The following is a 25,711-nucleotide window of genomic DNA, read 5'->3' as shown; positions in this document are numbered from 1 at the left end:
TGTTTGTATTCTGCTAATTATCTTTATGGTATATATATGTGATGGTTGGCTGTGGCGTGTTATACTGATTGCTTTTCCCATGATGAAGGTGCTACGGCACCGAAACAGCTGTAGGAGCTGCCACTCGTTCTGATACGCTGATATACTGAACTGCTAAGTATCAATATTTCATCTATTGCCTATGGCTATGCTTGCACATTGCACTTTGTTTGAAGATTCTTGATGGATTAAAATGAACTGATTTTGCTGCTATTTTTGGTGCGCTGGTCTATGTGGGAATTCCACATTGTCTATACATGATCAATTGACTGTGCACCCATTTGGAATTGGGAAGTGTGTGCGATTCATTTTCGCTTTTGCATATATATATATATATATATATATATATACCAACTAGAGATGTGAGGCAGGCACTTTTTGTGTTTTTGTGTTTTGGTTTTGGTTCTAATTCCATTTTTGTGTTTTGTGTTTAGCTTGGTTTTGGATCTGGATGATTTTTGAAAAATAAATAAATAGCTAAAATCACAGAATTTGGGGGTAATTTTGCTCCTACATTATTATTAACCTCAATAACAATCATTTCCACTCATTTCCAGTCTATTCTGAACACCTCACACCTCACAATATTGTTTTTAGGCCTAAAAGTTGCACCGAGGTGGCTGTATGACTAAGCTAAGCGACACAAGTGTGCAGCACAAACACCTGGCCCATCTAGGAGTGGCACTGCAGTGTCAGGCAGGATGGCAGATTTAAAAAATAGGCCCCAAATAGCACGTGATGCAAAGAAGAAAAAGAGGCGCAATGAGGTAGCTGGATGACTAAGCTAAGCGACACAAGTGTGCGGCACAAACACCTGGCCCATCTAGGAGTGGCACTGCAGTTACAGACTGGATGGCACTTAAAAAAACTAGTCCCCAAACAGCACATGATGCAAAGAAGAAAAAGAGGTGCAAGATGGAATTGTCCTTGGGCCCTCCCACCCACCCTTATGTTGTATAAACAGGACATGCACACTTTAACAAACCAATAATTTCAGCGACAGGGTCTGCCACATGACTGTGGCTGAAATGACTGGTTTGACTCTACAGAGGAAAGATGTCCACCTCATCATCATCCTCCGATTCCTCACCCCTTTCACTGTGTACATCCTCCTCACTGAGTATTAATTCGTCCCCACTGGAATCCACCATCACAGGTCCCTGTGTACTTTCTGTACTTTCTGGAGGCAATTGCTGGTAAAGGTCTTCCCGGAGGACTTTATAATTCATTTTGATGAACATCATCTTCTCCACATTTAGTGGAAGTAACCTCCTACGCCGATCGCTGACAAGGTTACCGGCTGCACTAAACAATCTTTCGGAGTAGACACTGGAGGGGGAGGGGGGGGGGGGAACTTAGGTAAAATTAAGCCAGTTTGTGCAAGGGCCTCCAAATTGCCTCTCCTGCCAGTATACATACGGACTGTCTGACATGCCTACTTGGATGCTGTCACTCATATAATCCTCCACCATTCTTTCAATGGTGACAGAATCATATGCAGTGACAGTAGACATGAAAGTAATCGTTGGCAGGTCCTTCAGTCCGGACCAGATGTCAGCTTTCGCTCCTGACTGCCCTGCATCACCGCCAGCGGGTGGGCTAGGAAATGTTATCCTTTTCCTTGCAGCCCCAGTGGCAGGAGAAATTGAAGGACGAGCTGTTGATGGGTCACGTTCCGCTTGAGTTGACAATTTAATAACCAGCAGGTCTTTGCACCTCTGCCCACTTGTGTCTGCTGCAAAGAGAGATGCAATGTAGGCTTTAAACCTAGGTTCGAGCACGGTGGCCAAAATGTAGTTCTCTGATTTCAACAGATTGACCACCCTTGAATCCTGGCAAAGCGAATGAAGAGCTCCATCCACAAGTCCCACATACTTTGCGGAATCGCTCCGTCTTAGCTCCTCCTTCAATTTATCCAGCTGCTTCTGCAAAAGCCTGATGAGGGGAATGACCTGACTCAAGCTGGCAGTGTCTGAACTGACTTCACGTGTGGCAAGTTCGAATGTTTGGAGAACCTTGCACAAGACGGAAATCATTCTCCACTGCGCTTGAGTCAGGTGCATTCCCCCTCCTTTGCCTATATCGTAGGTGGATGTATAGGCTTGAATGGCCATTTGCTGCTCCTCCATCCTCTGAAGCATATAGAGTGTTGAATTCCACCTCGTTACCACCTCTTGCTTCAGTTGATGGTGGGGCAGGTTCAGGAGTGTTTGCTGGCACTCCAGTTTTTGGCACGCAGTGGCACAATGCCGAAAGTGTCCCGCAATTCTTCGGGCCACCGACAGCATCTCTTGCACGCCCCTGTCGTTTTTTTAAAAATTCTGCACTACCAAATTAATTGTATGTGCAAAACATGGGACATGCTGGAATTTGCCCAGATGTAATGCACGCACAATATTGGTGGCGTTGTCCGATATCACAAATCCCCAGGAGAGTCCAACTGGGGTAAGCGATTCTGCGATGATGTTCCTCAGTTTCTGTAAGAGGTTGTCAGCTGTGTGCCTCTTATGGAAAGCGGTGATACAAAGCGTAGCCTGCCTAGGAACGAGTTGGTGTTTGCAAGATGCTGCTACTGGTGCCGCTGCGGGAGGCCATATATCTACCCAGTGGGCTGTTACAGTCATATAGTCCTTAGTCTGCCCTGTTCCACTTGTCTACATGTCGATGGTTAAGTGGACACTGGATACAACCGCATTTTGTAGGACACTGGTGACTCTTTTTCTGACGTCTGTGTACATTCTCGGTATCGCCTGCCCAGAGAAATGGAACCTAGATGGGATTTGATTTCGGGGACACACTATCTCCATCAAATCTTTAAGTGACACTGAACTATTGGTGTATACGGGACGCACGTCTAACACCAACACAGCTGTCAAGGCCTCAGTTATCCACTTTGCAAAATGATGACTGCTGTCATATTTCATCTTCCTCACAAAGGACTGTTGGACAGTCAATTGCTTACTGGAAGTTGTACAAGTGGTCTTCCGACTTCCCCTCTGGGATGACGATCGACTCCCAGCAGCAACAACAGCAGCGGCAGTAACAGTAGGCGTAACACTCAAGGATCCTACGGAGGAATCCCGGTTAGGAGAGGACTCCTCAGTCTTGACAGTGACATGGCCTGCAGGACTACGGACGTTCCTGACTGAGGAGGAAGTTGACGTAGAGGGAGTTGGTGGTGTGGCTTGCCGGAGCTTGGGTACAGGAGAAAGAAGGGATTTAGGTGTCAGTGGACTGCTGACGCTCTTACCCAAAGTTTCTGAACTAGACAGTGACTTCTGATGAATGCGCAGCAGGTGACGTATAAGGGAGGATGTTCCTAGGTGGTTAACATCCTTACCCCTACTTATTACAGATTGACAGAGGCAACAGATGGCTTGACACCTGTTGTCCGGATTTGTGGAGAAATAATTCCACACCGAAGAGGTGGCTTTTTTGGTAGTTTGCCCAGGCATCACAGTGGGCTTGTTCGTCCCAAGGGCAACAGGTGTCTCCCCTGGTGCCTGACTTAAACAAACCACATCACCATCAGAATCCTCATCGTCAAGTTCCTCCTCAGCACCAGCAACACCCATATCCTCATCCTGGTGTACTTCAACAGTGACATCTTCAATTTTAATATCAGGAACTGGACTGTGGGTGCTCCTTCCAGCACTTGCAGGGGGTGTGCAAATGGTGGAAGGAGCCACCTCTTCCCGTCCAGTGTTGGGAAGGTCAGGCATCGCAACCGCCGACACACTTGGACTCTCCTTGGGGATTTGTGATACCATCTCAGAGCGCACAGTTCTTTTCTGTGCTCTTTCAAGCTTAACTCTTTCAATTTTTCTAGTGGGAGGATGAGGGCTTCCATCATCATGTGAAGCTGAACCACTAGCCATGAACATAGGCCAGGGCCTCAGCCGTTCCTTGACACTCTGTGTCGTAAATGGCATATTGGCAAATTTACGTTTCTCCTCAGACGATTTAAATTTCTTTTTTTGGTTCTTCTTACTGAATTGTGGCTTTTTGGATTTTACACGCCCTCTACTATCACATTGGGCATCGGCCTTGGCAGATGACGTTGATGGCATTTCATCATCTATGTCATGGCTAGTGGCAGCAGCTTCAGCACTAGGTGGAAGTGGTTCTTCTTGATTTTTCCCTATTTTCTCCTCCAAATTTTTGTTCTCCATTATTTTTGGGGAGTTATATGAGACAATATGCGTCACACGAATGACTGGAATTACTGATGAGACAGGACACTACCACTGGTCTGATGCAGCACAACAGGTTGTTATAATTGTTATACTGCAGCAGTGGATATATAGCAGCAGTGTATATTGTCACTGGAATTACTGATGACACAGGACACTACCACTGGTTGCACAACACAGCACCACTTATACAGCTACACTGGATATATGGCAGGAGAGGACACCAACACTGTGACTGCCTGGACTGATGCAGCACAATACACTGAGTGACTACACTGGACTGAGCAGCATAACACTTGACACCCCACTTTCCCGCCCCCACACACAGACACTGAACACTGAGGACACATCCTCCTTATACACTCTCCGAGGCTGGAGTGAAAATGGCGGGGACGCGCGCCTCCTTATATGGAATCCAAATCCCGCGAGAATCTGACAGCGGGATGATGATGTTTTGCCGTGTTTGGGTTTCCGAGTCAGGTGGGAAAACTCGAGCCGGGCTCGGATCCGGACTTGGAAGGCAAAGTCCGGTAGGGTTCGGTTCTCTGAGAACCGAACCCGCTCATCTCTAATACCAACCCTTTCTCTGACATTACAAGATGATCTGATCATTTGTAATTTGTATTGTAGAGCCTCCACTTCTAATACACATGACTACTGAAATCTGTGACTACAGTGTGACTCTCCCGTCACAGAAATGATAAAATCCAAAAACTTTTGAGCATGACTAAAGTGCCCTACACACTGGGTAATAATACTGAAAGATATGAATGTTCTCGTTCATTAATGAATGAGATACCGTTCATATCTTTCAATGTGGAGGCACCAGCGATGAACGATGCGTGGCAAGGTCCTCTACAAGGATGCAAGGTCCTCTACTGCTGTGCCCCCCGCTGCCCGCTGTCCCCCCCCGCTGGTCCCGCTGTGAAGGGAACTAGACGCTACGCGTCTAGTTTCCCTTCGGGGAGAGGACCTTTGCTGTGCGGTGCGCGATGACGTCATCGCGCACTGCACAGCATTTCAGCGGCGCTACTCTACTGTACAGTGGGCGTAACTGACCATGCCCCCTGTATGAAGCCACACCCCTATTTCCCGCCCTGGGTGCAAAAAGGACTAGAACCGGCCCTGACAGGTCAGTGGTATAATTTTCTGCAGAATATATCACTACCTATCTGTCTGTGGTTAGATGGAGCAGAGCAATGTTCTGCAGATTGATAGGGAGGTCAGTAATGTAATACTCTGCAGCATATATCCCTGCATGTGAACCTTAGTACATTTGGGGGCATGCAAATGTCTCATTGCTGTGGATAGCACACACTTGCATACGTTTGGTAAAGCATTTCAGGGAGATTGTGAAAGCAACATTTGTAAGCGCAGTGTTAAAGTGCTACAACTGAGAGGCGTTTTGTGGCTGGAGACCCAGTCACGTGGCCAAGATGGCCGCTGTAGCACTGAGAGGAGAAATCCCTTGTGCTGCAGCACTATTTTCAGATGAACTATCACATTACATATTGATTTTGCAGCCATTCCCCTTCTTTGCATATGGCGGGGACAGGCTCCTATCTGAGCCCCTGTCCTTGCTTGTGAATTTTAGTACATTTGGGGGCATGCAGATTTCTTATTTCCCCCGAATGGCAGCAATAAGAAATCATCATTATCAGGCCCGAATCCTAATAATTAGTAAATATGCCCCTATGTATTTGTTAGGGGGTATATGGGACATAGAAATGATCTGCACATCTCTACCGTGGTCAGTAATGTTATAATCTGCAAAATATTTCACTGTGTTCAGTATGAAATTCCTGCGGTCAGGATCCCGACGCCGGATTCCTGATGCTGAGAATGCTGATGGCTTCTGGGTATTTTACCTCTAACCATAACCCACCCCTATGACAGCCTAACCCTAACTGCCCCCCTCCCCCACAGCCTAACCATAACTGCTCCCTCCCACAGCCTAACCACCGCCCCTGCAGCCTAACCCTAAGCTGCCCCTCTACCCACAGCCTAACCCTAACCATCTCCTCCCACAGCCTAACCCTAACCATCTCGTCTCGCAGCATAACCCTAACCATCTCCTCCCTCAGCATAACCCTAACCATCCCCTCCTGCAGGCTAACCCTAACCGGCCCCTCTACCCACAGTCTAACCCTAACCATCTCCTCCTGCAGCCTAACCCTAACCATCCCCTCCCGAAGCCTAACACTAACTGCCACCTCCCCCCCTAGCCTAACCATAACCATCCCCTCCCACAGCCTAACCCTAACCACCGCCCCTGCAGCCTAACCCTAACCGGCCCCTCTACCCACAGTCTAACCCTAACCATCCCCTCCTGCAGCCTAACCCTAACATCTCTCGCAGCCTAACCCTAACCATCCCCTCCCGCAGCCTAACACTAACTGCCACCTCCCCCCCCAAGCCTAACCATAACTGCCCCCCTCCCACAGCCTAACCCTAACCACCGCCCCTGCAGCCTAACCTTAACCGGCCCCTCTACCCACAGTCTAACCCTAACCATCTCCTCCCACAGCCTAACCCTAACCATCTCCTCTCGCAGCCTAACCCTAACCATCCCCTCCCGCAGCCTAACACTAACTGCCACCTCTCCCCCAAAGCCTAACCATAACTGCCCCCTCCCAGAGCCTAACCCTAACCACTGCCCCTGCAGCCTAACCCTAACCTGCCCCTCTACCCACAGTCTAACCCTAACCCTCCCCTCCCGCAGCCTAAACCTAACTGCCCCCCCCCCCCTGCAGCCTAACCCTAACCTGCCCCTTTAAACACAGTCTAACCCTAACCATCCCCTCCTGAAGCCTAACCCCCCCGCATCCCCCGCAGCCTAACCCTAACCGGCCCCTCCCAAAGCCTAACCCTTACCATCCCCTCCCACAGCCTAACCCTAAACATCCCCTCCCGCAGCCTAACCCTAACTGCCACCTCCACCCCCCCTGCAGCCTAACCATAACTGCCCCCCTCCCACAGCCTAACCACCGCCCCTGCAGCCTAACCCTAACCTGCCCTTCTACCCACAGTCTAACCTTAACCATACCCTCCTGACGCCTAACCCTAACCATCTCCTTCCGCAGCCTAACCCTAACCGGCACCTCCCGAAACCTAACCCTAACCATTCCCTCCCACAGCCTAACCCTAAACATCCCCTCCCAAAGCCTAACCCTAACTGCCACCTCAACCCCTTTCACAGCCTAACCATAACTGCCCCCTCCCACAGCCTAACCACTGCCCCTGCAGCCTAAACCTAACCTGCCCCTCTACCCACAGTCTAACCCTAACCATCCCCTCCTGAAGCGTAATCCTAACCATCTTCTTTCGCAGCCTGAGGGTGTGTACACACGGTGAGATCCTTGCTATGCCCGATTTTCACTTTGCGATTTCCCCTGAACTCCCAGGAGCCCAGCACCACCGATTTTGACTAACTTTTCTTGAGATATGGACTATGTGTGCTTACGATTTTGGCTTATGTGAGATTCTGGCTTATGTGAGATGCCATTGACATGTGAGATGAACTAGATAGTACACCGATCTAGCAAGGATTGACTTGCCTGCACAGTCTATCTTTTCTTGCGATGCCGAGCTGGCGGGACCGCGCATCGGGATCGAATCGGGATCGCAAGGTGACTTTCACCTTGTGATCTGCACTAACTTTTCTTGCGATTTTGACTATATAGTCAAAATCGTAAGAAAATATCTCACCGTGTGTACACACCCTAACCCTAACCGGCCCCTCCCGAAGCCTAACCCTAACCATCCCCTCCTGCAGCCTAACCCTAACTGCCACCTCCCCCACCTCACAGTCTAACCATAACTTCCCCCTCCCACAGCCTAACCCTAACCACCACCCCTGCAGCTTAACCCTAACCTGCCCCTTTACCCACAGTCTAACCCTAACCCTCCCCTCCCGCAGCCTAACCCTAACTGCCACCGCCCCGCAGCCTAACCTGCCCCTTTACCCACAGTCTAACCCTATCCATCCTCTCCCAAAGCCTAACCCTAACCATCCCCTCCCACAGCCTAACCCTAACCGTCCCCTACCGCAGCCTAACCCTAACCATCCCCTCCTGCAGCCTAACCCTAACAATCCCCTCCCACAGCCTAACCCTAACCCACAACTCCTGCAGCCTAACCCTAACAATCCCCTCCCGCTGCCTAACCCTAACCATCCCCTCCCACAGTCTAACCCTAACCATCTCCTCCCGCAGCCTAACCCTAACCATCCCCTCCTGCAGCCTAACCCTAACCATCCCCTCCCGCAGTCTAACACTAACCGTCCCCTCCCACAGCCTAACCCTAACCCTTCTGCAGCCTAACCCTAACTGGCACCCTCCCGCAGCCTAACCTGCCCCTCTACCCACAGTCTAACCCTATCCATCCTCTCCCAAAGCCTAACCCTAACCATCCCCTCCCACAGCCTAACCCTAACTGCCACCTCCCCCCCTCCCACAGCCTAACCCTAACCACCACCCCTGCAGCCTAACCCTAACCTGCCCCTCTACCCACAGTCTAACCCTAACCCTCCCGCAGCCTAACCCTAACTGCCACCCCCCTCAGCCTAACCTGCCCCTCTACCCACAGTCTAACCATATCCATCCTCTCCGAAAGCATAACCCCAACCATCTCCTCCCGCAGCCTGACCCTAACTGGCCCCTCCCGAAGCCTAACCCTAACCATCCCCACCCACAGCCTAACCCTAACCATCCGCTCCCGCAGCCTAACCCTAACTGCCACCTCCACCCCCCTGCAGACTAACCATAATTGCTCCCACCCACAGCCTAACCCTAACACCGCCTCTGTAGCCTAACCATAACTGCCCCTTCCCACAGCCTAACTCTAACACCGCCCCTGCAGCCTAACCATAACTACCCCCTCCCACGGCCTAACCCTAACCACCGCCCCTGCAGCCTAATCCTAACCTGCCCCTCTACCCACAGTCTAACCCTAACCTTCCCCTCCTGAAGCCTAACCCTAACCATCCCCTCCCGCAGCCTACCCCTAACCATCCCCTCCCGTAGCATAACCCTGACCATCCCCTCCCAAAGCCTAACCCTAACCATCCCCTCCCGTAGCCTAACCCTAACCATCCCCTCCCGTAGCCTAACCCTAACCATCCCCTCCCGCAGCCAAACCCTAATCATCCCCTCCTGCAGCCTACCCTAACCCTCCCCTCCTGCAGCCTACCCCTAACTATCCTCTCCCACAGCCTAACCCTAACCATCTCCTCCCAAAGCCTAACCCTAACCACCCCCTCCCGATGCCTAACCCTAACCATCCCCTCATGCAGCCTAACCCTAACCAGCCCCTCCCAAAGCCTAACCATCCCCTCCCGAAGCCTAACCCTAACCAGCTCCTCCCGCAGCCTAACCCTAACCGGCCCCTCCCGAAGCCTAAACCTAACCATCACCTCCCGCAGCCTAACCGTAAACATCCCCTCCTGCAGCTTAACCCTAACAACCCCCTCCCACAGCCTAACCCTAACAATCCCCTACTGCAGCCTAAGCCTAACCCCCACCTCCCGCCACCTAACCCTAACAATCCCCTCCTGCAGCCAAACCCTAACCATCCCCTCCCACAGTCTAACCCTAACCATTCCTTCTCGCAGCCTAACCCTCCCCTCCCGCAGCCTTACCCTAACTGCCACTCCCCCCCCCGCAGCCTAACCTGCCCCTCTACCCACAGTCTAACCCTATCCATTCTCTCCCAAAGCCTAACCCTAACCATCTCCTCCTGCAGCCTGATCCTAAACAGCCCCTCCCGCAGCCTACCCCCAACCCTCCCCTCCCGCAGCCTAACCATAACCATCCTCTCCCACAGCCTAACCCTAACCATCTCCTCCCGAATCCTAACCCTAACCATCCCCTTTCCGAAGCCTAACCCTGAGAAGTTCAGATTTTTTCTAATAAATATTTATAATGTCAGCGTTAATATATGCTGCGTACGCACAGCGCATCTTATTACCATATACGATAAAAGTGTGCTGTACGTCGCAAACATTACATCCCTTAAGAGAATACAAATACTCGCACACATTGTCTGAGTTCCAACGCTCAGAGATGTATATATTTGATATTAAAAGGGTATGCATACAATATAACACATGTACAATATAGATCATTCAGTTATAATGTTACAATTACACAAGAAGCAGATAGTTACAAAAGAATCCATCACAGCCAGCATACATACATTACCCTTTCCCATAGAACATTTCCTCCATTCCTGAATCTGCCTCAACAGCAGCTAAACAGAACAGCAACAGAAAAACAGCAAACAGAAACTTCTTGTGTGTCTGGAATCACCTATACACTGTGTATTTTGGGGGAGTACATGTCTGGAACTGAGTCTTCTGTTATTGGTCCAGGGGAAGGAACTTTCTCATTCATGATGTGTTATTGGTCAGTTCATATGCAAGCAACGTCCAATTTGATGATGTAATTACAGGGGTTAGCCACTGGTTCCTTTCCACATGCTTTCTCAGGAATGTCCTTTTGTTCTCATTAGAATTGTGGCTTCATATTACTACATTTAATCATAACTAATCGTTGCAATGTGCTACAATCGAACCACAGCTATCAAACCAACACACTCATTCCCCTGACTATTTTGACACCAAGCATGACATGTTTATCTTGTTCTGTTCCAATAATACATATATACATGATGTTATACTCTATTATATAAATACATTATAATGTCTGTTGCTTGACATGTTTAATTTATGTGCTGTATGAAATATGTGTTAAATATATCTTTGTAGCGTGTCTGTGTGAGTGCGTAGGCTACCGTATATCCTGTGCATACTGCGTGAATGCAAACGCACAGAGACCGATCTGTTTGAAGCTTGTATGTTTTCTGTATGTAATATTTCTGACTTTGACAACCCTAACCATCCCCTCACGCAGCCTAACCCTAACCATCCCCTCATGCAGCCTAACTCTAACCATCCCCTCCCGCAGTCTAACCCTAACCGGCCCCACCCGAAGCCTAACCATCCCCTCCCGAAGCCTAACCCTAACCGGCTCCTCCCGCAGCCTAACCCTAACCGGCCCCTCCCACAGCCTAACCCTAACCGGCCCCTCCCGAAGCCATACCCTAACCATCCCCACACGAAGCCTAACCTTAACCATCCCCTCCCGCAGCCTAACCCTAACCCACCCTTCCCGTAGCCTAACTCTAACTGTCCCCTTCTGCAGCCTATCCCTAACCTTCCCCTCCCACAGCCTAACCCTAACCGTACCCTCCCGCAGCCTAACCCTAAGCATCGCCTCCCGCAGCCTAAACCTAACTGCCACCCACCCGAAGCCTAACCCTAACCCTCCCCTTCCACAGCCTAACCCTAACCATCCCCACCCGAAGCCTAAACCTAACTGGCCCCTTCCGAAGACTAACCTTAACCATCCCCTTCCACAGCCTAACCCTAACCATCCCCTCCTGCAGCCTAACCCTAACCATCCCCTCCCGCAGCCTAACCCTAACCATCCCCTCCCGCAGCCTAACCCTAACCATCCCCTCCAGCAGCCTAACCCTAACCATCCCCTCCCGCAGCCTAACCCTAACCTGCCTCTCTCCTCGCAGCAAAAACCTAACCCTCATACTCACCTCGGGGATCCATCTGTATTCTCAGCGTTAATATTCAGGTGTTGGAATTTTGACCGCCGTGATCCTGAACGCATCATATAACATTATGTATCTGGTAGATGGAGCAGCGGAATGCTCTGCAGATCACTAGAGACGTCAGTTATGTAACAATATGTAGATTATACAAACTTGCATACTCCTTGGGGGAGATTTATCAAAGCTTGGAAAAAGATGAAGAAGAGAAAGTACCAACCAACCAGCTTGTGTCATATTTCAAACAGCCTGTACCATGATGATTGGCTGGTACGCTATCTCTTGCCAAGCTATGATAAATATCCCCATTGGTGTGGCATTGAGCCGTATCTCCTACACCTCCCCCCGGAACATCCCACATAAGAGTGGGGAATTGGGAGTCGGGTGGGGACAATAAGAATGTCGACTAGTATGATATTATATTAATATACGTTTCTGGGCTGGTTTGTCAGTAAGGTAGAAAGCTGCAGGTTATTGGTACACATTGGGGGGGATGCTCTATAACAGAGGATGTGCCAGGATCCGGCATTTAGGAGCTTACAGGGCATTACGTTCCAGTTCTCGTTATGTAAAGACAGCTGCATTGCAGAACAAGGCATAAGTAACTGCTCAAGAAAATCACAGTCTTCTTAATATTGTCATTTATTCTGAATTCAGCAAGTGGAGGTCACCAGGAGAACAACAGTCTCATTCTCCCGCAGCTCCGCGTTACTGCTTTTTGGATTTCCCTGTCAACTTGCTGAATTTTATACCAAAGTTTACCAGCAGGGGGAAGGAGGAGACGGAGCGCGAGAGAAAGTGTTCCAGTACATAGCTCTGCGGAGAGAGAAGAGAGGGAGGGGAATGTCACCAAACCATCGCCTCCTAGATGGAGACCAGGACCTGTAGTCAGGATGTATCACACACACACCTACCTGTATCGAGTGAGAGAGGCAGCCGCTGGTCCGAGTGGTGTACCCCACGGTGTTCAGGGCTTCCCTGGCAAAATCCTCTGCTTTTTTTACAGTAATAGAATCCTCTATGGAAAAGTTCATAGGGGTGGAGACGAAGAGCGGCAGCACGGACTGCGGAGATACAGAGAGGGCCGTCACATCCCTGCCCACCATATACTCTCTCTCTACACTTATACACACACACCGGACCATTACCTGTACTGTAATCCCATCCGATTTATATTCAGCATGGACACCACGGGAAAAGAAGTCCACAAAGGCCTAATGGAGACAGAAAGCTGACCGTTATCCCAGGTACAGGGGAACTACATATTCCAGCAAGTCCTGCCCGGTAGAGAGGGCCACAGAGCAACCAGGTTTTGTACAAATAGAAAAGCGGTTAGCTATATAAGGAAAAAAAAGAGCGAGATGGGCTTCAGGAAAGCATGGTTTGATTTTAATATTCTACCCTTGATAATAACAGCCTCCCCCAGGGACAAGTTCTAAATAATAGCTTGCAGAAGGCCAAGCAGCCTTACACAATGCCTGGGCAGCCTTACAAGAGGCCTGAGCAGCCTTGCAGGAGGAACAAACAGCCTACAGGATGCCAAGGAGGCTGAGTTACCTTACAAGAACCTGAGTAGCTTTACACAAGGCCCGGGCAGCCTTACAGTAGGAACAAGCAGCCTCACAGGAGGCCTGAGTAGCATTGCAGGAGGAACAAACAGCCTACATGAGGCTGAGTAGCCTTACAAGAGGCTGAGTAGCTTTAAAAAAGGCCTGAGGCTTACACAAGGCCGGGCAGCCGCACAGCAGAAAACAAGCAGCTTTACACAAGGCCCAAACAGCTTTACAGCAGGAATAAGCAGCCTTACAGGAGGCCCGAGGAGCCTTACAGGAGGTTGACTAGTACTACAGAAGGCCCGAACAGCCTTGAAAGAGGCTCGAGTAACCTACAGAAGGCCTGGGCAGCCTTACATGAGGCCCGGGCAGCCTTACACTAGGCCGAGCGTAATACAGGGGGGAACGAGCAGCCTTAGAGAAGGTCAAGTAGTCTTACAAGAGGACGAGTAGCATTAAAGGAAGCATGAGTAGCCTTGCAGGAGGCTCGGGCATCCAAACATGAGGCCTGAGCAGCCTTCCAATGGAAAAATGGAGACCTTGGGGACTGGACTATAAAGACTGATGCAGTCACTGGATATTAATAATAATAATAATAATAATAATAATAATAATAATAGATACCTTTGTGGCACTGTATACAGTGACCAATGGTAAGGGGTTATATCCAGCTTCAGAGGATATGTTTATAATCAGGCCTTTCTTCCTAGGAGAGAGGACACAGCGGGTAACATATCTCAGTAACAGGACAGAAGTATATTACCTTACACATACTGCACATTTATTATGTATTTTACCTTAATCTGAATCCAGATAGCCAGCCCTGATTACCTCACCCGCCCTTCTCCCATGTTACACCAATAAAGTTTCTGATTCAAAGACTCAGCAGCCTATGGCAGGATGATTCTGTAGATGGCCGAGGCCTGGACTCCTGCACGCTGCGAGAGCAGAGCTGGATGACGGAGCACGATATAGCTAAGGCTTCCTAATCAGATCATGTGGGAACAGTGGCGGAACTAGCGCATGTGCAGCCAGTGCATTGCACAGGGGCCCAACGATTTGAAGGGGCCCATCGCCGCCAGCATAACAATGAGTCACACTGACTCATACACTGCCGTCGGCGCTGTGCTGCGCTGCGCTGTTTCAACTTGGAAGCGGAGAGGGGAAAGCGGCACCTCCTCTTCCCTCCGTCCGAGTCCTGACTGCAGAGCAAGTTCGGCGTTACTGTCTCATCCTAGTAATATGTAACGCCGAACTTGCTCTGCAGTCAGGACTCGGCTGGAGGGAAGAGGAGGTGCCGCTCTCTCCGCTCCGCCCCCTTCCTCTGTCTGTGCTCTGCTTGGGCGTCCGGGAGCAGAGCCATACTAATGGCGGGTCATAGGTGGTGAGTACCCCAGGGGCACCCCGGTCGGAGCTACTCTGATCTAGCTCTTGTGCCACACTCCTCGCAGAAGCGCAGTTAGAAAGCTGCTGCTAGAGACAAGTACAGTGAAACTGCCCATCTCCAGAGTTTGCCTCTAAGCAGGCATGGCTGGGACCTTATTGGTTTAATGGGATGATTAATGCACCTGTTTTGGGAGGAAATGCACGCAGGGGATATATGGGGTCAGCTGATAGGGGAGGCTGGTGCGGAGGCAGAGGGGGAGGGCAGATTGGACCACTGGGGGATATATGGGGTCAGCTGATAGGGGAGGCTGGTGCGGAGGCAGAGGGGGAGGGCAGATTGGACCACTGGGGGATATATGGGGTCAGCTGATAGGGGAGGCTGGTGCGGAGGCAGAGGGGGAGGGCAGATTGGACCACTGGGGGATATATGGGGTCAGCTGATAGGGGAGGCTGGTGCGGAGGCAGAGGGGGAGGGCAGATTGGACCACTGGGGGATATATGGGGTCAGCTGATAGGGGAGGCTGGTGCGGAGGCAGAGGGGGAGGGCAGATTGGACCACTGGGGGATATATGGGGTCAGCTGATAGGGGAGGCTGGTGCGGAGGCAGAGGGGGAGGGCAGATTGGTCCACTGGGATTTTGGGACAGATCCGCGCTTACCACGGCCAGCTCATTACTGTTATGATTGAGCTCAGCTTGGTCAGGCAGCGTTCAGAGCTTTCTGCTCACTGTATAATCAGCAGGGGTGGGCTGATACATGTTGCTGTGTGGGGGTTGTAAGATTGGAGGTGGAGCTCTGAGAGGATGCTCCCTGTGGCACACAGGCAGCAGGTGGGTATCTGATTTCAAAGCTGCTGCTGTGCGGAATTAACCAGTCCCTTATACCCAGTAGTACTCTTCTGTACAGTGGCTCCCATTAGGTATGCCGTGATGCATACATATTGTGGAAAAGCTATCGTGGGGGTGGGTTGGGTATGGGTGACCCGCGGTTGGGATACCACCGGTCACCATACCAACGCCAGGATCCCGGTGTTTAGATTGCCGGTTTGTCAAGCGCAACGAAGCCCCTGGTTCAGTGGCTCGCTACGCTCACCATTGGTTCTATTCCCATTCTATGAGTGTCGTGGACACCAGCGAGTGGGAATAGTCCCTGTAAATTGGCATGCCGACTGTCGGGCTTTCCACTTGGCGGGATTCCGGCGTCGGTATAGTGACCGGTGGTCTCCCAACCGCCAGTCACATAAATGCATCCCATGGGGGTCGGGGGCCCACTGCATATTGTTGCACCTGGGCCCACCATTCACTAAGTTCCGCCACTGCGTGGGAAGACATGAAATGTGTCTTCACCAGCGTCATCTCATGTGGTGAGCACAGCTCGCCACCGAGCCTGCAAGGGCTTTGTTGCACTCTCCCCCACTACCGGCATTCTGCGTCCGAGATCCTGGTGTCTGGATGCTGACCACAGGGATCACGGTCACCGGTAACATGGACCCAACCCGTATTGTAAACCCCATTATATTCCAGCGCACAAGTGTAGATTACACACATACCGTGACACCATCTGTGGCAGCACAAGTCTGGTCATCTGCAAACAGAGAGAGAAATAATGTCACCCCGCACACTCATACTTCCCTACTGCCTGTGTCACCCTACAGGGGGAGGGGCAGGCCCATAGCTCCCTTCTGTGTCACCCTGCAGGGGGAGGGACAGGCTCATAGCTCCCTTCTGTCTGTGTCAGTGTGTCACCCTGCAGGGGGAGGGACAGGCTCATAGCTCCCTTCTGTCTGTGTCACTGCATCACCCTGCAGGGGGAGGGGCAGGCTCATAGCTCCCTTCTGTCTGTGTCACTGCGTCACCCTGCAGGGGAAGGGACAGGCTCATAGCTCCCTTCTGTCTGTGTCACTGTGTCACCCTGCAGGGGGAGGGACAGGCTCATAGCTCCCTTCTGTCTATGTCACCCTGCAGGGGGAGGGGCAGGCTCATAGCTCCCTTTTGCCTGTGTCACCCTACAGGGGGAGGGACAGGCTCATAGCTCCCTTCTGTCTGTGTCACCCTGCAGGAGGAGGGACAGGCTCATAGCTCCCTTCTGTCTGTGTCACTGTGTCACCCTGCAGGGGGAGGGACAGGCTCATAGCTCCCTTCTGTCTATGTCACCCTGCAGGGGGAGGGGCAGGCTCATAGCTCCCTTCTGCCTGTGTCACCCTACAGGGGGAGGGACAGGCTCATAGCTCCCTTCTGTCTGTGTCAGTGTGTCACCCTGCAGGGGGAGGGACAGGCTCATAGCTCCCTTCTGTCTGTGTCACTGTGTCACCCTGCAGGGGGAGGGACAGGCTCATAGCTCCCTTCTGTCTGTGTCACCCTACAGGGGGAGGGACGGGCTCATAGCTCCCTTCTGCCTGTGTCACCCTATAGGGGGAGGGACGGGCTCATAGCTCCCTTCTGCCTGTGTCACCCTGCAGGGGGAGGGGCAGGCTCATAGCTCCCTTCTGTGTCACCCTGCAGGGGGAGGGACAGGCTCATAGCTCCCTTCTGTCTGTGTTACTGTGTCACCCTGCAGGGGGAGGGGCAGGCTCATAGCTCCCTTCTGTGTCACCCTGCAGGGGGAGGGACAGGCTTATAGCTCCCTTCTGTCTGTGTCACTGTGTCACCCTGCAGGGAGAGGGACAGGCTCATAGCTCCCTTCTGTCAGTTTCACCCTGCAGGGGGAGGGGCAGGCTTATAGCCCCCCTCTGTCTGTGTCAGTGTGTCACCCTGCAGGGGGAGGGACAGGCTCATAGCTCCCTTCTGTCTGTGTCACCCTGCAGGGGGAGGGGCAGGCTCATAGCTCCCTTCTGTCTATGTCACTGTGTCACCCTGCAGGGAGAGGGGCAGGCTCATAGCTCCCTTCTGTCAGTTTCACCCTGCAGGGGGAGGGGCAGGCTTATAGCCCCCCTCTGTCTGTGTCAGTGTGTCACCCTGCAGGGGGAGGGACAGGCTCATAGCTCCCTTCTGTCTGTGTCACCCTGCAGGGGGAGGGGCAGGCTCATAGCTCCCTTCTGTCTGTGTCACTGTGTCACCCTGCAGGGGGAGGGACAGGCTCATAGCTCCCTTCTGTCTGTGTCATCCTGCAAGGGGGGGGGGGGGCAGGCTCATAGCTCCCTTCTGTTTGTGTCACCCTGCAAGGGGGGGGGGGGGGCAGGCTCATAGCTCCCTTCTGTCTGTGTCACCCTGCAGGGGGAGGGACAGGCTCATAGCTCTCTTCTGTCTGTGTCACCCTGCAGGGGGAGGGACAGGCTCATAGCTCCCTTCTGTCTGTGTCACCCTGCAGGGTGGGGACAGGCTCATAGCTCCCTTCTGTCTGTGTCACTGTGTCACCCTGCAGGGGGAGGGACAGGCTCATAGCTCCCTTCTGTCTGTGTCACCCTGCAGGGGGAGGGACAGGCTCATAGCTCCCTTCTGTCTGTGTCACTGTGTCACCCTGCAGGGGGAGGGACAGGCTCATAGCTCCCTTCTGTCTGTGTCACTGTGTCACCCTGCAGGGGGAGGGGCAGGCTCATAGCTCCCTTCTGTCTGTGTCACCCTGCAGGGGGAGAGACAGGCTCATAGCTCCCTCCTGTCTGTGTCATTGTGTCACCCTGCAGGGGGAAGTGCAGGCTCATAGCTCCCTTCTGTCTATGTCACTGTGTCACCCTGCAGGGAGAGGGGCAGGCTCATAGCTCCCTTCTGTCAGTTTCACCCTGCAGGGGGAGGGGCAGGCTCATAGCTTCCTTCTGTCTGTGTCACCCTGCAGGGGGAGGGACAGGCTCATAGCTCCCCTCTGTCTGTGTCACCCCGCAGGGGGGAGGGGCAGACTCATAACTCCCTTCTGTCTGTGTCCCTGTGTCACCCTGCAATGGGAGGGGCAGGCTCATAGCTCCCTTCTGTCTGTGTCACCCTGCAGTGGGAGGGGCAGACTCATAGCTCCCCTCTGTCTGTGTCACCCTGCAGCGGGAGGAGTAGTCTTATGCAATATGTACGAGGTAGGTAGAAGACTTACGTGCACTACTGACAGGATGTTGCAGTTAATAACGTCAGTTACCCTCTGAGGAAAGAGCAAATATGTCAATTAAACCAGATAAAACCATACAGTACTTCCCCAAACACCCCCCTCCCCCATTTCCTGACTGTAAGGGGTAAATTTACTAAACCTTCTAAAACAGAGACTTGGTGATGTTGCCCATAGCAACCAATGTAGATGCTGTCTTTCATGTCTCTATTACCTTTTAGAAAATGATAGACAGGGTCTGATTAGTTGCTATGGGGAACATCACTAATTCTCTGCTTTAGAAGGTTTAGTAAATTTATCCCTTAGCGTTCCCCGTGCCGTGTCTGATTTCTCCATTAAGGGGAATATTCATATCAATTCTGCCCATACAATATGCAGAAACTACTGTCTCCGCCTGTTTATGGGCAGAATTAAGTATCCTAAAAAATGTACCAATTAGGAAACTAGGAGTCACAGTATCGGAGATAGGGAGAAGAGAATTGATTTTAAAACAAAAAACCCCCCAAAAAACGGCGATATGCAGAGATGAGGAGTCTTATTATTTGGGGCAGAGAGCATACTATAATAAATATGCACCTAAATTACTAAAACATGAACTAGGGTAATCTATCACAGTAAAAAAATGGATCAGACCTGGAAGGGGGGGTGTAATGGTGCAATGCTAAGGGCGAGATTTTCGGGGGTTTTATTGCATTTTCGTATGTACTGGCACCCGACCGCCACGTTTTTGCCGATGAGGGTATTATACCCTAGAAGCCTATGGGCTTCTTTTCGCCGGCATCTGCAACCTGCCGTAGACGCCGACCCCCGCCGCAGACGCCGACCCCCCTCCCCTTCCGGCATACCTTCCTCCAGGAAGCCTGGTCCCGGAAGGTAATCTTCTTCTCCACTAAGCAACGCAGTTGGAGGTCCTTCCGGCTGCAGGGGGGAGGAGGAGGAGGAGGCGCCGGGGACAGCCTGCTGCTGCTTCCCGGTAGGATTTTAGATACGGGGGTGGGACCTCACTATTTGCGTGCTCCACCCACAATGGCAACCTCCATCTCTCAGGGAACCATCATCACACCCCCAATGCACCAGAAAACAATATTGTCCATAGCGCTCCTGTGTCTGAGACCCTACACTCATTCCCTAAAAGGAACACAAGACATAAACGTCATACATCTGTGCATAATTGTGCCTAGTACAACCAGGGCGCGTGCACCAGATTTCCAGTCTGCAAACAACATATTACTAAGCTTTCCCGGTAATACTGCGCCCGGCCTGTTATTACCGCATTGCTGGGGCCATACTTTGCAGATATGCGCAGGTGTGAACCAGCTACCGCATACGCAGCGTCACTGAGACCCCATAGTTGTGTTTACCGTGTCACTAATATGAAAGCAAACAGAAGTGAATAAATTGGAGTAAAATATATTTTCTGTTGCGGGGTACACTGGGCTCCACAGGGAATGACATTGGGGTGTAGAGTAGGATCTTGATCCGAGGCACCAACAGGCTCAAAGCTTTGACCTTCTTCCCAGAATGCCTAGCGCTGCCTCCTCTATAACCCCGCCTCCATGCACAGGAACTCAGTTTAGTAGTTGGTGCCATGCAGTAAGCAGGCATACAACAGGGGGGCTGCTCCAGCTGCCCTGAGAGAAGCTTTTAAAAGAAAAATGAAGACTTCAAGGGCTGCAGCAGAGGAACTGTCTGTGTTAGATGTCAGTCAGACATCTCCTGCTGCAGCTCCATCACCTCCCCCAGCGGCGCTGTATACTCCCGCGCCCTGGTTGCCGGGTACTTACAGCAGAGGCTCCGGTTTTCTTCCTGTTAGTCACACACGACTGCTGTTCTCCTGGATCACGTGGCCGCACTCGGGGAGGAGGTAAGTGGGTCCCCCCGGCGGGACCCGCTGTAAATCACGATCCAGTGGGAGGCAGGCCGCGCGCGCTGGCGTGGACATTATGGTAGTACAGGGACCCCACTAGACCACCAGGGCATGGGCACAGATCGGTTTTCTCTCATAAACCGTTTATATAAGCCCACAGTACCCGGTGGTGAAGACCAGCAGGGGGATAAGGCTTTGACCTGTAGCCCCTCCCCCAGCCCCAGGGCGTCATTTAGAGTAAATGTTCCCGCCCTGGAGCTGCATCTCTCTCCCCCTCACTCCCTGTCAGCGTTTGGGCGCCATTAGGACAAGCAGAGCTGATCCTGGGACTGTTTGGGCAAATCCTCCTCTGTAAAGCCGCCTGCCTGTCAGCGCTGTGCATTTTACAGGACACCTAAGTATTCTACATGTCTGCTGACAGTGTTAGTTAAGAAACAGTGCATTTAGGGGGTGATTCCGAGTTGTTCGCTCGCTAGCTGCTTTTAGCAGCGTGGCACACGCTAAGCCGCCGCCCTCTGGGAGTGAATCTTAGCTTAGCAGAATTGCGAACGAAAGATTAGCAGAATTGCGAATAGAAATTTCTGAGCAGTTTCTGAGTAGCTCCAGACCTACTCACAAATAGCGATCAGTTCAGTCAGTTTCGTTCCTGGTTTGACGTCACACACACGCCCAGCGTTCGCCCAGCCACTCCCCCGTTTCTCCAGACACTCCTGCGTTTTTCCCGGAAACGCCAGCGTTTTTCCACATACACCCAGAAAACGGCCAGTTTCCGCCCAGAAACACCCACTTCCTGTCAATCACACTACGATCAACAGAACGATGAAAAAACTTTGTTAGGCCGTGAGTAAAATACCAAACTTTTGTGCTAATTTACTTGGTGCAGGCGCGCTGCGTACATTGCGCATGCGCAGTTTGCGACTAATCGCTCTGTAGCAAAAAAACTACGAGCGAACAACTCGGAATGACCCCCCTTAGTCAGGGTTATATATTACAAGTACCCTGTGATATACAACCAGTCTTTACTGTGCATTGTTCTATCTACTGAGTGTATAGCTATACATAGGGGTGGTCTTCTGTATGCCGAATGTCGGGATCCCGGCGTACAGTATACCGGCGCCGGAATCCCGACACCCGGCATACCGACAACTATTCTCCCTCGTGGGGGTCCACGACCCCCCTGGAGGGAGAATAAAATAGTGTGGCGCGTGTAGCGCGCCACCGTGCCCGCAAGGGGCTCCTTTGCGCTCGCCACGCTGTCGGTATGCCGGCGGTCGGGCTCCCGGCGTCGGTATGCTGGGCGCCGGGAGCCCGAGCGCCGGCATACCGTACGACACCCATACATAGTACTACTCTGTATTGCTAGTCCAGTGCAGTTTTATTACATGTCATAATTTCTGCATTGTACAAGCTGTGACTCTGTGTGTGTGCATGTAGCTGCTGTGTGACCTCCATTCGTGTATCTCACTCAGATTGCTAATCCTATATTCTATAACCTGAGGGGGCTAAAGGGGGGTACTCACGGAGAGATCCATGCTTAAAATCTAGACTAGATTGCTTAGATTTTAAGCACAGATCACTCGTGTGTACCCCCCATAGCGATAGCAATGCGCGGCCCCGCGCATCGCTATCGCCGGTGCTAGATTGGCCTGCATGAAGGCTCAATCTAGCACGTCGTTCATTTAACCCGCTGGGTGCAATGAGCGGCCCACCGTCCACCCCCGCCTCACTCAGCACACATCTCTCCCGTGAACAGGTTTATAATTTAATATAGGTAGTTCACAGGATATACTCCGTGTGTATTTTTCTCTGTATTTTTAGTCACCATATACCTCTTGAATTCCCTGTTTGTGCTGATACACTACACAGGGGTTTCTTGTCAGGTATTGTGCTGCTGATATTGTACTGTGTTGCCTTGCATTGAGCTTACGGATATGTCAGCTACAAAGGGCAACGGAGCTGGGGCTGATCCCACATTGTGTGGTGGTGACTCTGCAGACACATTTGAGGAAAACATAGCAGCTGAGGGTTCAGGTTCTGGGGGCTTCTTACCCCCAAGTGGGACTGTAGCAAAGGGGATTCAAAATGACCCACCTTGGGATACCTTCTCCACGCTATTGAAGACGCTGGTAACTAGACTAACGCCCCCTATGGGACCTCCTGTGCCGGTACAACCGCTTATGGTCCCCGCAGTTATCCCGCCAGGGCAGATCAACTGTCTGCTCAGTTACAGCAATTGAACCAATCACTGACTACTCAAAAGTCTAACCCTCGCCCGCCTAAGACCAAGGGGTCCTCTAAGCGGGCAATTACTTCCTCACAATCCACCAACGTCCCAGACACCTCATCTGATGAGGATGGAGTTAATACTGACCCCACAGAGTCTGATCCCGACGCTTCTGATGGGGAATCTGTTTCACAGGTGGATGTTCCTGACTTGTTGGAGGCTATCAGGACCATACTTCAAATTACTGATGACCCGGAGCCTGATGCTGCCCCTAAGAAACCGGACAGATTTAAACGTCAGAAAGTGGTTAATCAAGTTTTACCTCATTCTGACCATTTAGTTGACATACGTCAGGAGTCCTGGTAGAATCTAGGAAAGATATTCACGCCTCACAAGAAGATGCTGGCTCGCTAACCCCTCGCAGCGGAGCTAAGTAAAAATTGGGAAACACTCCCGCCAGTGGATTCGCAGGTGGCGCGGCTGGTGGTATCCTCAACTCTGCCGGTAACTACCATCACGTCTCTGAAAGAACCGACGGATAAGCGTGTGGAGGGTTGTTTAAAGGCAATTTACACCCTATCTGGTGCTGCGCATCGGCCCACCATTGCAGCGACATGGGCTGCAGAGGCTGTTGAAGCGTGGGCTCAGGAGCTGGAGGCGGAGTTGACTTCCAACGCTTCTGATCATGCTAGACAATGTCTATCTTATATTGTCACAGCTTCTCATTACATTAAGGAGTCGGCTTCTGATGCCGGTATTCTGGCGGCCAAGGCTTCTACTACGTCCATTTTGGCTCGCCGGATTCTCTGGTTACGGTACTCGTCTGTGGATCTGGACTCTAAGAAAACCCTGGAGGTACTCCCTTTTAAGGGAGACATTCTTTTCGGAGAAGACCTCAACAAGATAGTGCCTGACTTAGCTTCTGCTAAAACAGCATGTCTACCTAGTACTGCTCCTTCGGTGGTGAAGGCTAAGAGTACTCCATTTCACTCCTTTCATCCTTCAGGGAAAGCAAAAGGTCAGGCATATCCGAAACAGGTTCGCACTTCCAAACCCAATAAGCCCAAACCCAAACGGGCCTGGGCTGCCCATCAGCCTGCTTCCAAAACTGACAAGCCTGCTGCATGACGGGCGGGCCTCCCTCTGGGGGATCCCAGGGTGGGGGCCAACTTCTAGGAATGGTTGAGGGCCACTTCAGATGCCTGGGTACGGGAAGTCGTCACTCGAGGTTGCGCCGTATCCTTCAAGAATCGTCCCCCTCATCGATTTTGCCTGACAGACATCCCTTCGGATCAGGTGAAGGCAAAAACTCTGCATTCGTGGTACAGTCCCTCCTGGACACAGGAGTGGTAGAGCATAAAAGGGAAGGAGGGATGGGATGTGCTCTGCACCAGCTGGATAATTAGTAATGTTAAGTTGAAAGAAAAGGCCCCAATTGATATCCATCAGTAAATCAATCCCTTATCACTGGATATTTGGGGGTGCAGCCAGAGACAATTATATTGTACGAAAAGAAGAGAGGAAAGAATGTCTCTTTGTTGGCGCACATGAGATAATTTAAAATGTAACTTTTAATAGATCCATTAAGATTGTACAAACACGAAATAAGACAATACAATACACCAAATAATAACTAACTACAGTACACACAGTGAATGAAATACTTAATAAAGTGAATTTTTAAAGCCAAGATCATTGAATCAATATCCCAGAGTATTCAGATTCATAGCTAGATGCAATAAAACTAAATCAATTCAAGATACGACACAGGTAGCGAGCCTTGGTTTTAAAAATTCACTTTATTAAGTATTTCATTCCCTGTGTGTAGTTAGTTATTATTTGGTGTATTGTATTGTCTTATTTCGTGTTTGGACAATCTTAATAGATCTATTAAAAGTTAAATTTTAAATTATCTCATGTGCGCCAACAAAGAGACATTCATTCCGCTCTTCTTTTCGCACAGGAGTGGTAGTACAGGTGCCTCTGGCTCAGAGAGGAAGGGGTACTATTCACCGCTGTTCCTAGTCCCGAAACCGAATGGCTCATCCTGGCCCATTCTCAACCTCAAGTCCTTAAACAAACTTGTGAGGGTCTCCAAGTTTCGTATGGAAACTCTTTGCTCTATTGTTCTGACCTTGGAACCTGGGGATTATATGGTCTCCCTGGACATACAGGATGCTTACCTACATATTCCCATTGCAGTGTCGCATCAGCAGTACCTGAGGTTTGCGGTTGGCAACCTCCATAACCAATTTCGGGCATTACCTTTTGGTTTGACCATGGCGCCGCGAGTCTTCACCAAGGTCATGGTGGTAATGACGGCTGTACTCCGCCGTCAAGGGGTCAGGATCCTACCGTACCTGGACGACTTGTTGATCCTGGCAAATTACCCAGAAATTCTCCTACGCCATCTGGATCTGACTATCCAGTTTCTGCAAGCCCACGGGTGGCTCATCAACTGGAAGAAATCATCCCTGATCCCTGCTCAGAGCATGGTGCACCTGGGGGCGTTGTTGGACACTCACAATCAGCGGTTGTTCTTGTCTCAGGAGAAAGTCCTGAAGCTTCAGGACAGGATTCGATGCTTCTTATCTCGTCTGCAAGTGTCGAAACATTCGGAATTGCAAGTGCTAGGTCTCATGGTGTCGGCTTTCGACATGGTGGAGTATGCTCAATTCCATTCCCGCCCTCTGCAGAAGCTGATTCTTGCCAAGTGGGATGGCCTGCCTTACCGGATCAGGTCTCAAATGATCTCCTTTTCTCCGGAGGTCCGTCAGTCACTGAGCTGGTGGCTTCAGGACCAACGA

General features: G+C 51.2%; 1 protein-coding gene across 4 annotated transcripts in view; it reads right to left on the bottom strand.

Annotated features, from left to right (window-relative positions):
- Nucleotides 1–12,476: 12,476 nt before the first annotated feature.
- Nucleotides 12,477–25,711, bottom strand: part of LOC134935943 (very-long-chain 3-oxoacyl-CoA reductase-B-like) — a 197,837-nt gene continuing 184,602 nt past the window's right edge. For all 4 annotated transcript variants that reach the window (XM_063930800.1, XM_063930798.1, XM_063930799.1 and 1 more), the window contains 6 exons: nucleotides 18,805–18,849; nucleotides 16,340–16,374; nucleotides 14,030–14,111; nucleotides 13,001–13,066; nucleotides 12,767–12,916; nucleotides 12,477–12,668 (listed from right to left, as the gene is read on the bottom strand). In XM_063930800.1, the coding sequence (XP_063786870.1) occupies nucleotides 12,561–12,668; nucleotides 12,767–12,916; nucleotides 13,001–13,066; nucleotides 14,030–14,111; nucleotides 16,340–16,374; nucleotides 18,805–18,849 (486 nt within the window). In that variant the 3' untranslated portion in view covers nucleotides 12,477–12,560. The remainder of the gene's footprint in view (nucleotides 12,669–12,766; nucleotides 12,917–13,000; nucleotides 13,067–14,029; nucleotides 14,112–16,339; nucleotides 16,375–18,804; nucleotides 18,850–25,711) is intronic.

Source organism: Pseudophryne corroboree, chromosome 6 (assembly GCF_028390025.1).
Source record: "Pseudophryne corroboree isolate aPseCor3 chromosome 6, aPseCor3.hap2, whole genome shotgun sequence".
NCBI lineage: Eukaryota > Metazoa > Chordata > Amphibia > Anura > Myobatrachidae > Pseudophryne > Pseudophryne corroboree.
The sequence above is the reverse complement of the archived record's forward strand: the minus strand, read 5'-3'. Positions and strand labels throughout refer to the sequence as shown.